We start from the raw sequence: 16,035 nt of genomic DNA on the forward strand, positions 1-16,035 counted from the left end.
AAATATGATATAAAACTAAAATTTTTGGGACACAGGAAGTCATGTTAAGGATGGCCCCTAAGATGGTTCCCCTTTTTCTCTCTTCTTGGTTCATCAAGTCTGAATAGTTCAGCAAGAGCAGATATAAAAGCACGAGATGCCCTGGCAAGAGGCTTTGCATTTCTGTCTGTGGCTCTGGTTGCCCGTGCTGAGGAAAGGTGCTTTGACACGGAAACACGTACCAGAAAAAGCGTGTAAATATGGTAAGGGGGACTGGTGGGGTATCTCTTGAGAACAACTTTAAGTACAACTTGTTTAGCTGGTAAAACTAAAGCTGATACAGAAAACGGTTTGTTCAAAAGAAAAGGAAAAACCACCAGACAGATTAGCACCAAAGCAGAAAATAAACATTTATCTGAAAGAACAGTGAAAGAACAAATGAACGGATTGACCCCAAATTCCTTGGAAATTAAAAAGACGTTCCTTAAACCCATGAAAAGGATTTTGAAACACCTTCTGCTAAAAGCACTTGGGATAACTAAAACCTCCCCTCCTGTTCAGGCAGTGCTTTGTAACAGGCTGTACGAGGTGGGGCTGCAGTGGCCCTGGTGACACCGGTGGGTCCCTCCTGCCTCCAAAGAGCAAACTGCCGCTGGATCCCACCCCAGCTGGCAGCGCGCAGAGAGGAGTCCCTGTTACGGTCCCTCCCGGGTCCCTCGGTAAGGGCAGGCTGTGGCAGACGAGGCTGCTCCCGCGGGCGGGCGGCCAGGCAGGAGCACAGCACCGTCCCAGACCCGTTGGGGAGGGCGGGAGAAATAATGACCGTACTGCGTTCCGAAGCACTAGCCTATTACACCCAGTTAGAAGATAAAGAGCTCATTGCTTTCCTCTGATGATAAGGTTGTGTGAAGACAAGAGGTAAGGGAAATAAATTCTGCCAGCAAGTGGTTTAGGTAAGGAAAAGCTTTGAATTATGAACCAATAGCTGCCGTGCGATTTTTATGCATTCTGTGCAATCAAACGATATTGAGATCATCATTAGAGCCTATTAAAAACACCATAGTGAACTCGGTGCACGCAGCGCTAAGGGTTTCATCTGTAGTTAAACTCTTTGATTTTTAATTTCAAAATTTATTTTGCTAGTGAAGATGAATGACTTGTTTCTAGCACAGCATTCATACAAATGCTTTGCTTTTGCCTTTGGATAAAACTATGATTAGCAGTTTTAAGCTTTCTGTGGTCTTGGCATCGAGCAAAACAACACAGTCATCATAACAAATGCCTGACAAAAACATTGAAGTGTGATTGTATTTATGGACCTCAGAAAATAGAACATCACAGAAAAGTGATATCTTCAAATACGAGCTGTATAGATCTTTGATAGGCAATGTTGGCAGCGATTAATCAGAAAAATTACTGTAGTTTAACTGGTTTTCAACACAGAAAGTGTGAAAAACTTATTCACCCATGTATTCTCTCTCCCTTCCCAGTTTGATATAGGTGGGGGTGTGCACAGATATTAAAAGGTGAATGTATGTGTGCGGAGAGGTCACAGCCTCTCCATTGCATGAATGATAGATGGTCCACTTGTGGGGGGGGGTTCTCTTTATCTGTTGAACCTCCTTTCTGCCCCGTGGCTAACAGGCAGTTTTAGAGACAGCAGGAAATCAAATGTGACATAATTTCAAAAGCAATGGCTTCCCATGAAGTGATCTAATGTCTTTAAGACTATGGATTGGAGAGGAAAATGTATCCTTACGGGAACTAAAATTAACAGCTCATCCATCATCCACTCCTTGCAAAGGAAACGTTTGGATGGAGCCGGGGTTACGGTGGCTGAACCGTTTTACTAATTTCAGCAGACAGGTCAGGATTCAGCGGAGCTTTCAGTCAACACTTAGTAACAAATATTTGAATACATCTCTCCTTTATCTTCAATAACAGATGGCGTTTGTCTGTCAGCTCTACTTGTGTTTGTGGTTTGGGCTTTCCAGCTCACCTGTGTCTCAGTACCGCCCAGAAGCCGATCTCCGTAAGAGCAGGGCTGCCGGCTGCAGCGCGGAGGTGAACGGCTTCCTTGGGTCAGGCCGCGCGGGTGGGTGCAGCCCATGGCGAAGCCCGGCACGGCAGCCAGCGGTGGGTTAACGCCGTAACTGTGGCTGCACCACAGAGGCGAAGCAGAGAGCGCCTCGGGGAAAAATCACTTGCTGTTGGAATGCTCTACTTTTTGGAGAGCAGCTCTATGATAACGATAATGACATTGCTCAAGACAGCGAGGACCCTGGTTTTTCAAGTCTCTCCTACTTTACGTAATGCTGCTGTGTCACATTAATACATGCTTGTTAGGGATTCATTTAAAATACATGGGTGCTGATAAATTACTCACAGCGCTGCTACTGTTACTTTTGCATAATTAGAGGATACATGAAGGTTTAGAAACTCTAATGATGTGAATATGAAACACCCCTTCTTGCAGTCCACTGGGATTTCTCCGTCATTGCCTGTATATTGGCCTATTCTGTCTGGAGCTGAAAACTCATTAGACCTGACAGTGTTCAGATCGTGTGCTGGAAACGCCGTTCTCTGTTAATTTATTACGGGCCAAATCCAGAGCAGGGCTGGTGTGCTGCTCAGTTGCCCAGACAAGACTACTCTGCTACATATGTCACTGCTGGAATGATGCCCCGTAGCCTGAAGGCTGACGTAATCCCTCCCTCCAGCCAGCTCGGCTGCGTGCTGCCTCCTGCTCCTCGGGGCAGACAGACAGACAGACAGATATGCTTGCAGAACACAGCCGTACCGATCCTCAGCAGTGGCACCCAGCCCCTCTCGTCTCCCCGCGCAGACTCATCGTGCACTTCCTCCGGGTGAGCGCTCGCCGAGCGCTGCTCTGGCCCTGAATCACGAGAGGATTTACAAAGACAGCTTGTCTCTTGGTAAAGACTTTCATTTTAATTTCCCAATCAGTATTGCAACGGGGAGGAATGGATAGCAGCAATAAGGTGAGGAGATGAATATAGGCGTAGTCTGAAGTTCAGTGTTGTGCCAGGAAAGGACGTCTTAAAATCTTGATTTACATTCTGCTACTCCGACTGTTACTGACATGTCACCGACGTCTACTTATGGCCGGAATGACTCTTTGCTTCTTTGTTTGTGTGAGCAGAGCTCACTCCAGAAAAGATGTCTGTTAAAGCAGCTACAGCACATTACCTGCCTGCTGCCAAAGCTCACGTTTCCAAAATGACCGTGATACACAGGAAGACTCAAAAGAAAACTCCTACAATGTTGTATTATTTTTATAGGATAAAGTTTATTTTGTAATCGGGCCCCTGTGTACCTCAGGTGTGGAAAACCTGTAGCGTTGCTGAAGGCTGGAGAGTTTTTTGCAGGCTGCTGCCCCAGCTGCCTGTGTGTGCAGCCCCACCGCTCACCCTCCTTCCCCTCCGCCTGCGCCTCCAGGAGCTCCCTGCCGGCCTCCCGTCCCTGCGCCGGTCAGCGGGGAACACTGCCGGCGGGTTCCGAAAGAGTAACTGTCCTCACAGCCCCCGTGCAGGGGTTGTCTGACTCTTGGCTTCGGGGGTCCCAGAGGAAAGCGGGCAGCCCCAGGGTTTGTGGGCCCGATCCTTCAGCTCTCTGGGCTTCATTTGCCCCAACTGGGAAAGGAAAATGCCATTTCTAAAGCAGAAGTTATAACGTCATTAATTTGAACAACAAATCAACATGATAGTGTCTCCCATCAGAAACTTGATGGTGAAATAATACTATTCACCAGTTCACCCTTTCTTTTACATTTATGCATATATTATCAAAGATTTGTGTATTCCTACAAATACACAGACTAGTTCACATATGCATGCTTGAACCTTGCTTATCTGTGGCGTCCCACAAATTCATAAACCGTGGGTAGAGTTTGGTGGATTTGGGGGTTGGCCTTGCTAAAAGAGAAATGCCCCGTGCGTGCTTGTGGCATCTGACCTACTTTCTTCTGCCCAGCATGTAATAAAAACAAGAGGTTCATGTAATGATGGGATTGATTTTTCTGTCCATATAGGTAAGTAAATTGCTGGCATCACAAGTTATATGTGGCTAAAAGCTGTGACATTGATCTGTTAGACTTTGCCCTATGACCTTCAGTAAATGATGCCTCTGCTTTCACGTCCGCACTGGGGAAAGGGGACTAATGGTGCCCTGTGGCCTTTGGGAGACCTATTTTTTCCTTCTCAGTAAAGAGCTTGGAAACCTCGGGCAGAGAGACCTTACTAATAACATTTATCATGTTCTTATTATTGATGTAGCATCATTAAGCCAGCCTCCACGTGCTCCAGAGCTGGCCCGGGGCTGGGGGCTCTGGCCGCTGCCCCTCGCTCCTCCCAGCTGTGGCAGGGGGGACTCGACATCAGGCTTGCGGGGGAGCGGAAAGGCATCAAGCGAAAGCCTTATCCAAAAGACCAAGACAGCGGTAGCCACTCTGCTGCAGTTTGCCATATTGAAAGCCCAAGAAAGCACCTGCCTAAAACCGATGGATCTCAAAGTGATCCCCGGGCCAGGCGGCAGCGGTGGTACCCAGGCAGTCTTCTGGCATGTTTTCACTCCTGTTTAGTAACTTGCTTTTTAATGGTTCACAAGCTACTGGATTCATTAGCTGTTGTAGAAGAGCTAATTGCACACGTGGAGGAAAAGCAATGAGTGATGATAATGAAGCTAAGGTTCACACTTAACTGCCTAAGTTCATATTGGTGAGGCGTGCATCTCTATAAAGGCAGCCTGTATTATTCAGATTAAATACCTGCACTGTTTTTAGTATGGACCTTTGTGTTTTGTGTCAGCAACATCTGTCTGACTTACTCAGGGCTATAAATTTCCCTTGTTAAAGAGCTATAAAGTGGTCATAGGGCTGGTGTAGCAGAGCAGTGTGTTAACTCTGCTGCTTTAGGTCCTTTATCGATGTCTCTGCCTACCTTTGTGTGCGTGCCGTGGTCAGATGCTCCATCCGCTTTGCACTTATCTCGCTCCCATTTGCTGCACTTCCCTGTTGGATTTACTGCATTTCAATGTATGCTGGCCTGCTCCAGAGTACATTAAAGTTTACATAGCCTGCACCCAGCCCTGAGACCAGGGAACTGTAACTGGCTTCCTTCGGGGGCCTCTCCCTCTCCAGTATGCCTTACACTGATGCAGCCCAGCATGAAACGTTCTCCTGTTCCTCCTTATAGCCCAGCTCCTGGCTTACTGCGGGGGACCTTACCTCTTTCCTCCCTCTTTTTTTTAAGCTTAGTTTTGAAGAGAGAGGTAAAACATTTAACATCAGTATGATATAAAATTTTAAACATACAGAGAAAAAAAGGGAGAATATATAAATTCTAAAAGTAAAATCGATTTGGGTGAATTTGGCTCATGACTGGATGATCAACAATAATCACCTATAAGAGAACATTTTGAGCTTGACTGCTGGGAAATAATTTCCTGGTGCCTGTCGTAAGAAACAAAGGATCATTTTTGTCATTTTAATAAAATATCCCAACGGGGTGCATGAGGCGGGCATTTTGAAGAAGACCTGCAGGTTGCGGAGAAGGCGGCAGGGGGGGCAAAGCGTTCTAAAATAGCCAAAGGGCACGCCTGTAACATACTTCAACGATCGAGGAAAAATGCCATTTCTTTCAAATATAACAACTTCAGCGCTACCCAGTAGTGGAGGAGGTGACGCAATGCCACTTTTAGCAGAAGGGTGAGACAGATGTCTGCAGAGGGCGAAAGGTAATTCAGTCAACGGGAGAAGGCTTCAGTCACAAAGATATTTTAGGGCTAAATTTAACCAATGTCAAGGAATCGTCCAAGATGTGCTTTGTTTTGCAGTGTATCTCTAGGTGGTTTGGGATGTGCAAAAGTGAAACCAAGGCATCTGGTCCCGCTCAGCTGGAGCCGGGTTTGCGGGTGCTGGGTTTTAGTTGTTGAATGGATTGAAGAAAAAACTGCGAGTGAGAGGTAAACCCGCCTCCTTCCCGCTGCCGGCAACGCGCACCCAGCCCTGCCCAGCTGCGCGGTTTGGTGCTATGGCACGCTGTGGGTTCCTTCCATTTTTCGTTTCAGTACCGGAGCCAACCACACATCAAAACGAGGAGAACTAGAATGAAAGACGGTGTTAAAATTGTGGACTGATTGAATTGGCGCCTTCTTTTAAAATGAACGCATTGCTACCCCGAAGCAACGTGTATTGAGCTGCCGGTTAGTGACGGGCCAAGGGAAGTGACTCCTCGGCATGGGAGCTGCTGGCTCTGCTGACAGGAAAGGGAGCTGCCCGCGCCCTTGCGCTGCGGTGTGCGCGGCTCATACTTCTGCATAAACATCTCCGAATAAAGAAAAAAGCCAGCACTATTGACAAAGCAAAGGCCAGCTCTATTTATATCTGCAGTAAGGCTGCGATAATGAAAAGACACTTTAATGTGTCCCAAGGCCTAGATGAAACACTGAAAATGTTGCTTTTAAGAAAAAAATGATAATAATATCCCCTTCAAATCCCGAGGAAATGTGTGTGACGGACTTCTTGAGAGCACTATCAAAGAAATGAAATAGGCGTTGCAGAGCATAGGGAGTTACTGCAGTTAAGGGCTTTGAATTGGTTTAAATCTTTGCTTTTAAGCTTTTTTCCTAAATACCTCTTTAAAAGTAACACTTTAATGAGAGGGAAAATGTTTTACTGCCTCTGAACTCCAGCAGGAGTGCAGAGCTGTCAGACCTTACCTTATTTTGGAGTGTAAATCCTTTCTCTCCGGTTGCTCCTGCTGTCTGGCCCCCCTCGCAGGTGTCAGACTCCTGGGTGGGGGCACGCGGGCGCTGGCAGGGGCTGGGAGAGGCGGCGTGAACGTCTGCAGAGGAGGAGAGATGGGTGAAAATGTTCTTTCAGCACAGGATTTGCAGCTTTATAGTTAGAAAGGAAAGACGTTTTCCTTTTCTTGAAGTCTTTTAGGGGCTTCCGGGGGTTTTTTTGAGGCAATGGGAAAATCGGAAAAAGGAAAATTGTTTACTCAAAGTACCGTCTTTCATTTCGTCTCGTTGCGTCTTTGACCAGCTTTAGTCAACTGGTTGGTTCATGTCATTGAGCAGGTGTAGAATACAGCTCCTGGGGCAGAATATGCCCTCGAGCACTTCGGAGCGGGTTTGCAGGTTTCACAGCTCCTCTGGTGGCACTGTCCCTTTCTCTTAGAAGCCTCATCATAAATCATTATTTTGGCCTCATTATGAATTTAGGGGAATGGCTGCAAAGACCAGCGCTAACCGAGCAGATTGCAGTGGCCGGAGCGCACCACCTTCCTGGTCCTCGCTCCCGGGACATCCGTGGGTCCTCACCCAGACTCCCCCAGCCAGGCTCCGGCCGCTCCGAAACCAACACGTGCCCGATGCATTTTATGTTAACCTTTCCCAGTCAATAACCTGCTGTGTTCATTTCTAGCTTGCATTTTTGTCTACTTCTACTAGATCAGACTGCTATACTCATTTAGTTAATGCGATAATAAGAAGATACTATGAAAATCCCACTTGGCAGAAGAGGTAGGCAATGATCATGTAGAAAGGTACTGCTTTTTATTAACCGCATCAACCAAAAGACTTAAATGAAGGGAGCAAACCACAAAGTTTAGGCTGTTTGTTGAAGTTGGAAAGAGATCCGGTTTTGAGTTGTGGAATTTGGGTTTTTTTGAAGCATGATTGATGGTATTCAGCCTTTGCCCTTGGAGCAGGGACCGTATTTTGTTTGGACCATTTGCAGCCCTGAGCGTGCTGTTGGCACTCGTCAGATAACTGTTATTATTAACAATGCACAGTTGTATTGGCAACGGCTTGTAGGTAGTCAGGCCAGTTGGAAAGAGTATCAAAGAACTTATTAAGGACAGATATTCTGGTGTGAGTTAGAAGATGAAAAGAAATTCTGGTTTATCTGTGCAATCAAAGGCACACTGCAGAGGAAAACAAGCAAAAGCGTATGTAGTGCACGCACAATTTTTGAAGGGTAACCACTTTAGCTTGCTGAGGGATATAAAGAGAAGGAGTAAAGCTGTATTTTTACCCTCCTTTTGTCCCTTAGATGCCCATTTGCAAATACAAATGGGCAGGTGCGTTTGTATTATTCACGTTAAAAGAAGACGAAGGTTGCTAAGGACAAGCACCTTGAAACTAGGCCACGCCAGAACTGCCGCTGCTGACGCGGTCTCTGTGCCGGCCAGCCCGGCTGTTCTGTCACCTTTCTGCCCGAGGGAGCCGCACAAGCAGAGCGGGCAGGTCGGCCGTGGGCAGTGCCGTGCCTTGGGCCGTGGCGTGCGCTGCCTGCGCTGCCCGCTCTGCCGCTTGCGCAGGCGCACGCAGCTGCCACGCAGGCCCTGCGACCCGCGGGGCACCAGGATGGTGGCAGCCGCTGAGCCGGTGACAGCCACCTCCTCCCGGCCCCTCTGGTAGCCCTGGGGTCCCCACAGCCGCTGCGGCGGGTGCCTGGGAGCAGTGCTGTGCCCCGGGCAGCTCGCGGCAGGGAGGGAGGTGTGCGAGTGCCCACGTGCGTGGAGGGGTTGTTGGAGAGGAGAGGGTGCTCGGAGAGGGTGCCTCAGGTGATGGGTGATAAAGCAGCGTGTTCTAGCTGCTGGCCCGTGGGTGCCTGACCGAGAGCCCCAGGGAGACGTCTCTCCGTGGGCAGGCCCCACGGTCCCGCTGTGGGCTGGGGCTCGGAGCTGCCCCGCTCCAAACCCCACTGCCCGAGGCTGGCAGAGGCAGCGGGGCAGTGCCCTGCGGTGCCGGCGCAGGGCAGCGAGCGCACGCTCCCCGCCCGAAGCTGGGCTGCCGGGCTTTCCCGCGGCTTAAAGCCCCTGTCCTCGTCTCAGGTTGTTCAGTGTTCGCTGTTGCAGGGGAAGCCAGGCAAATCCCCTGATTCCTTCTTGTACCTGCGTGAGGGCCGTTTCAGGCTCCATTTATATCCCCCCTCCTCCCACCGCTTCCTCACTCCTGACGCCGGACAAACGAAGCCGTACAGCCCCTCTTCAGCCGAGAAACGCTCCCAGTTGAAATCCCTCTTGCTTCTTTTTTGCACCCCACCACCCTGCCAGCGCCTAACGAAGCTGCGCTGTGGTGTTGTCTCTTGATTTCCTGTTGTCAGTTGGGCTGATTTTAATTGGTTTGCATTTTCAGTTGTTTTTCAGCTCATCAGGAAGGATAATTAAAATAAAATCTTGCCCTCTGTGCTCCTCTCCATCCGTCGTAGTGACGCTAGCTGGGCGCGTTGAGCTGAAGAACGGTGAAGGCAGGGCTTACCCCCTGTGAAATGTTCGGAGGCTGGTTGTTAAGCATTACATTATTCAAAACACATTAAATTGTCCTGAATGAGGAGGAAACGTGTCTTGATCATCAAGCTGACGGACATTAACAGCCTCCTGCCACAAGTTTGTTAAATTTGAACTAGATTTAGCTACTGCCTGCCTCATTCCCATTCTGCAAGGAAAGCTGTGGACAGGAAACTGGCAAGGAGTGGGAGGCGTAAATTCGAGATACCCACAGCTTGGACCAAAAGCCTTATATAAATCCTTTGGATTTCTAGACTTTAGAGAAATACAGTTGGCATTACTGCCTTCTGTCGACCAAGCAGGAAAGTTTAACCGGTTGTCCAAGATACAAATGCTTAAGAGTCTAGAGGTGGCTTTAAGATCTGAGAAGGGTTTAAATGTTACTGGTGGGGAAGAGGGAGAAGGGGAAGTAACACATTTCTCAGCATTTCCAGGTTTACCAAACCTGTATGCTGAGCTAGAGGCTGTTAGGATTGGCTCAGTCTCGGAGGAAAACAGGAAAAAAAAAATATATACATGACACGCAAGCAGTTAACCAGCAATTTTTCCAGCTTATTGCTGAGATGTGTGTTTGCTATCTTTTAGGAAAATGTGAAACTGAATTTGGAAAGTTTGACTATTGATTCATAAAGGATTTTGTAATTACCATTTATATCCCTCGTATGAGCGTCACTGTTAGAAGCCACTAGAGCTGTGCTGGTCTTCTGTATCATAAACCTGCCATCGCTGCTGTGAAAAGCAGACTCCTGCCTTGCTGGGAACTTGTAATAAGCAAATGTCGGTGTTTCCTAGCTGCGAGTTAGCACAAAAACCAATGCTGAGGATTCGTGCGAAGAGGAGAGGCTTCTTTTGCATCTGTTGGCCATGATGGATGAGCTAGGATTTAACATCCTCCCTCTGGTTCAGTAGCAGAGCTGCGTGCAGGCGGATAAACCCACGGCAGGGCAGGAACCGAGGCGCTGGGACGGGCACGCACCGTTTCGCATTCTGACTGCCGGGCTGCCAATTACATGGCAATTAGTAGAAGAAATGTCTGAGATATGTTTCCCCCTCCCCAACCATTTTATGGTTTGGTCATCATGCAGGGGGCAATGTGTCTCTCTCCGAGCTACCTTGACTTTTTCATTCGTTAACCTTAATCAGTTATAGGGTGTTCATTATACCTCTAAGCCGACTAAGCCCAAGGAGCTCAGCCTTGTGTCCTTGCCAACACGGCTCTTCATTTCCCTCCTTTCGTCTCTCCCAGAGGTCAAAGATAGCCGTCTACGAGAAAATGTGGTCGTACATGAAGTCGGCCGAGCCCTCGGTGTTCACCAAAACGACGGCGGACGGGGTGGCGAGGGTGCGGAAGTCGAAGGGGAAGTTTGCCTTCCTGCTGGAGTCGACGATGAACGAGTACATCGAGCAGCGCAAGCCCTGCGACACCATGAAAGTCGGCGGCAACCTGGATTCCAAGGGCTATGGTGTAGCAACCCCCAAAGGCTCAGCATTAAGGTGGGTGGAATAATATAACAATATCCATGTTGTTATAGTATTCCACCTACCCTGATGTATTGTGTTGTCATTTTCTTTCTTGTGGATTTTGAGGTAACTTTAAAGTTTAAAATCTTCAATATTCCATGGAGTTAAATAAGACGGTAAATTATGGTTTCGTTTATTTAATGCATCCATTTTTTTAGTGTTCTCTTCGTGTTGTCCTTTCTGATTGTTTGTTGCTGTTTTAATTTTACAGTTCAATGGCTTTTTCAATTTAAATGGTAAAAGCCGAGTTAACCTGCCATATGTGACGAATGTTAACTGCATGATGTGGTGTTCTTGTTACTTTTTTTCTCAAAGACGATTTCCCCATCCCGCACACTTCAGTTTTGAGCAAATGTTATCCTCCATGCCACCTTCCAATATTTAACCCTGTATTTGCTGTACAGACATTTTGATAGCTCCACGTTCTGTGAAATTTTAGCCAATTTGTCCTCTTGTGCTCCTTTTTTTATACGTTACGATTTCCTAAGCATTTGTGCATTTTTTCTTACAAGTTATGTTTTATCGTTTCAAGAAATGCTGTTAACCTGGCAGTATTAAAACTGAATGAGCAAGGCCTCTTGGACAAATTGAAAAACAAATGGTGGTACGACAAAGGAGAGTGCGGCAGCGGGGGAGGTGACTCCAAGGTCAGCCTCAATGTCACCACAATCGGGTACCTTAGCAAAGAGTAATCGGCAAGGCTGTTATTTTACTTCTCAAAGAAAAAAAAAAACACCAAAAACCAACACAGATTAAGACCATTTGAATAATTGTGGTGGGGGAAAAAAAGCCATGTGCTTGCCCAGTAGCTCTTTCAAAGAAACGGTCTTCTTTAATATCGTCAGCAGGCTTGGTCAAGTTTGGAAACCTTATTTAACTAACAGATAGAAAGTCCAGTATTGGTGGGACCTACGCAGAGCAAATCAGCGCTTGTAACTGTACGAGAAACCAGTGATCACATCTGGCCGCCGTACTAACCCCTGAGGACAAGGCTTCGGTCCTTCTCCATGATGTAGCTGTGACGCAGAGTGGTTTTTGAGAGGCTTTTTTCGCCAGGATCAGCCGTGCCAGCACAGACCTGGAGGCGAGAAGGCTCCCTTCTCCTTGGCTCTTTTGGGGAGGGGTCAGGCAAACCAGTACCAGCACGCGCTGCTTTGCTGGCCTGAACTGGTGCCACCAGAACCCCCCGGGAAGAAGCCTGGTTGCCAGAGAAGAGCTGCTTGGGTGGGTCTGTAGCTCAGGGAAGGAAAGGGTGGCTGCTCATCTAATTGCAGCGTGGGGCCAAGAGGTAAGAGTTAAGCAGTGATCACAGCAAAGACATAATGTTATGCAGAGGCGGTTGTCACCCATTAATGGTAAAATGATAGCAATAACGGTAACGTGCGAGGAGCTAGAGCTTGCAGTAGGCGAAGTTGAAACAAGAGATACGTTGCTTGCAACAGGGAAGGGTATCGATAGACTCAACTAGAAATTAATCTTAAGGAAAGACGTTTTGGTAGTTCTGTGTAGAATATTCATTGTCACCTTTTGTACGCCACTGACCAGTCTTCTGCACACACCTGTGCAGGAGCACCGCGTCTGTGTTCGCTGTGCTTTTTGAAACAGATGTGGATTAAAATCCTAGCAGTGGCAAAGCTGTCACTGCCTTCTGCTGAGCTGAGGCTTCCCCCCGGTCTTTCAGGCAGCTTGTGCGGTAGCGAGACTCTGGAATTTGCTTTAATGAGCTCATGTATGCAAAAGTTAACTAGTGTGCTTTCACATTGCCAGCCAGTAAAACTGGCAATTTCTGCAGTCTTTAACCTGGTGAGGAGAAGCTGTAGCTAGAGTCAGCTGGGTAGTAGTGGTCACACTGGGTACAGGAATTACCAAGAAAATTAATTTAAAATACATTGTTATACTGAAAAGTACTGAGATTAATTTTCATAGTGACAGTATCCTACAGCTAGTAAAATCCATTCCTTAGGGAACAGTAACTCCTAATTTCTCTTATAAAAATGCTTCAACTTTGGTCCAAAATCAATAATAACAGTATTTTCAGTAAACTGCAGTTTTGCACAATTACTGCAAATTACTTCTGCATTCTGTTAATAAGAGTTGCTTACAGTTGGCTATGTAGAAAATTACTCAGCTACTCATCTCTGATGTTAGCAAAAGCCACAGTGAGGTAATGAAGGAAGGAAAAGCGCTCGAAGTCAGGTTTGTTCAATAACTGGAGGTGCGCAGTGCTCAGCAGCAGCCTGGAGACGAGCACGAGCTTTTTTACGCTTTTTAGCTCTGCTGCTCATCCTTCACGCAACATTTTTATATAATGTTATACTTGCCACTATATTAAATGTTTAATATTCTCCTGGGATCCAGCACCGCATTGTCTAACGCTGCCTCCATGAAAGAAAATTCTTTTTACAAAGCAGCTTCAATGAACTTCATTGCTTTGAGTTCATTGAATTAAACCCAGACAACTAATGCTTACAGCCCTAAGGAAACTAAAAAGGATTTTTAAAATGCTATAATTAGGGCAGGGCCATCCTTCTATTTTTGCTTGTGCTGAAAGACCTTTTACGAAGAGCGATACCATCCATCCGCGAGCCCTTGGCCCTGGGCAGTGAATGTCAAGGGAGTGGAGCCAGATGTGCCGTGACAGTGGGACAGGTATCCAGTGGCGAGGGAAGGGGAGCAAACACGATGACATGTGTTTCGCTGTTTTCATCCGTAAATCACAAAGCGCTGTCTTTCCACAGTTTGCCATAACGCGCTGTGATGAAGGACTGCTTGTTTGTTTGAGCTACAGATGTCAGCTCTCGGGGTCACGGCTCAGCTGGCAGAAGTCCCCAGGGAGGAGAACGTGGGTCGGAGAAGACCTCCTGCAGAAGACTAAGCTAGGGAAGGCAAGGAAGGAGTTAGTTGTTGTTTCTAGAGATGTTGTAAATCAAAGGGCTTTTTTGTTAGGAAGTGGCTTTTCTTTTGAGGTAGTGTTTTATAGGCACTGAATGCTGCAGGCTGCGATGCCGCCGCGTTGCAGCAGACCGGCAGATGCCTTCCCGGCAGCGCACACCCCCATCGCCGGCCACTAACGCTGAGTTCGGGCTGTGCCCCAGCCCCGCGGGAGCCCCGCTGCCCTCTCGGGGAAGGCGAGCACCGGTGCTGCCCTCCGGGCACTACGGCCCCGGCAGTCTCGCTGGCCTCGCTCTCCTCCTCTTCATCCTCCCTCCAGAAGCCTGAGTTGCCCTCGTCATCTCATCCCATCTCTCCGGTTAATTGTTTATATGAACATGGCTTCATTTACAGAGCATTGCAGAGGGGTCACTTCAAAACTGTTCTTTTTTTTCCCTTTTCCCTTAAAGGAGGTGGTAGCTGGGGGGAATCGGAGAGGACGGGGCGGTGAAGGTGCCTCAGGTGGAGATGCAGACCTTGCACCCATCACACAGGCGGCATGGGGACCATTACTCACTCGGGGCAGCTCTCTCTACCGGCTAAGCTGACAGAGCACCTCTCTTAGCTTCGCCAGTAGAGACCCAGGCTTGGGAAACTGCCGCCCCGAGTTTGTAATCAGCCGCTTCCTACCTACTGCCAACGAGTTGCGTGTAGCTGTGAGTCCTTGCAGACTGATGGTGCCGGTTTCTTAAGCTGAATTCCTCTGTGTGGTCCGATATTCTAGCTTGCGCTGAAAGCCAGAGGTAAGTATGCAGCCTGTTTGCTTGTGCCAGTGCCCATCGTTGTACCGCAAAGGACCCAGTCACCCAGCAAATGCCCTCCCACGCTCATCCTCCCTGCGGTTTAGCATGCGGTTTGCCTGTGGTTGGAGATGAATTATTCTGAGTTCACCTCTTGTTATCGTATCTTCATCGCCATTGGAAAATTAAACAGTGACTTCAGATTTCACAAGGATTTTGAGTCTTACAGCGGGAAAAAGAAAAGGTATTCCGTTGACTTTCTGCAAGTTTTTTAATCTATTCGGTTACACAGACTGTAAGGTTAGTCCTGCGAGCATCCCGTGCTCCTGGGGTCCACTTGTAATTTAAGACTAAAGAGATTGTGCTGTTTTAATGAGATTGTTCTAAAGGTCTCAGCTGACATATGTCTCATTTTCAGTGCTACCAGTATATGCCAGCGCTGGTGCAGAGCAGAGGGTGCCAGCCTGCCCGGCAGTATCTTGGCTGTCAGTACTGCCCTGGCGAAGGGAGTTACCCCATTTCGGTAGTGGTCCTTATTTAAGAAGTCCGAAGGGGAACGTGCTCCATCCATACGTAATTTGTCCATGATGCATGTCAATACGTGTGGGCTGACTTGGCTGGTGCAGACATTCCGGTACGTGCATCAAAATTTGTTCACTTAGCTCTCCTAAATGAGCATGAATTTAGTTTCATCCATTGGATTCATGGCAAAATGATACCGTCTTCAAATTCTCTTACACGTGTGAGCTGAGTTCTCAGTCGTGAGAGAATGCAAAATAGCAGTTATAAAAAAACCATATTCCAGGAAATATGTTACAGTGTATTATGAGTTTGGAAACTAATTATTTTGTTTACTATACAATCCTATCATCTCAGAGCTGAGTGATGGCTGAATGGGAATTTAACAAGAAACAGACAAAAGGGGATGCAGACGGCGGTAGCAGGCTGAGTGACTTAAGTGAAACTAATTATTCAGTTGCATAGGAACAATTTTCTGCTAAGATAAATTTCTGTAGTTCTGCTGTTGATACATTCCTTGTATTCTTATACCTTCACGGTAACATTTAATTAACCAACACAGAAGGAGATTGTTTGAATGCAGCATCTCACCAACCTCACATGCCAAGATTCCTTGCTAATTATTTGACTTAATTTCTTTAATATATTCTTTTTTAGGCTGATATCTCTTTTGGAGTACATCTGTGAAATGGCATGCGATGTAATACTACTTCATTTTTCAGTTGTTTCTTTTTAATCGTAGGATTACTTTTCCGGCGTGCTAGTTGAGTTCTGCCCTCAGAGCCGTGCCCCGTAAAGCATCGCATTCCCAAGCCCTTCTGAGCTGTGAGTGTGGCCATTAGCAGATGGGGTTTGTTACCCCGTTTCTCTGTGCTACTTTGCTTTGAAACATTTTCAGCACAGCCGTTAGCATTTGTGGCATAATTTTTTTAAGTGGTGTATTTTTAGAAGAAATCTGTTACACATTATTTTAGATGACACCTGACATCTAAAGAACACCACTGCCAAACGTGTTGTGCTTTAAAGAG

General features: G+C 47.2%; 1 protein-coding gene across 2 annotated transcripts in view; it reads left to right on the forward strand.

Annotated features, from left to right (window-relative positions):
- The window catches only part of GRIA3 (glutamate ionotropic receptor AMPA type subunit 3), a 152,821-nt gene that overhangs the window by 122,003 nt on the left and 14,783 nt on the right, over positions 1-16,035 (forward strand). The window contains exons 13-14 of one of the 2 annotated variants that reach the window (XM_059824329.1): positions 10,543-10,790; positions 11,350-11,464. In XM_059824329.1, coding sequence (XP_059680312.1) covers positions 10,543-10,790; positions 11,350-11,464 — 363 coding nt within the window. The remainder of the gene's footprint in view (positions 1-10,542; positions 10,791-11,349; positions 11,465-16,035) is intronic. The other variant, XM_059824327.1, reaches the window with a different exon arrangement.

The sequence above is a fragment of the Gavia stellata genome, chromosome 14 (genome assembly GCF_030936135.1).
Source record: "Gavia stellata isolate bGavSte3 chromosome 14, bGavSte3.hap2, whole genome shotgun sequence".
Lineage (NCBI taxonomy): Eukaryota > Metazoa > Chordata > Aves > Gaviiformes > Gaviidae > Gavia > Gavia stellata.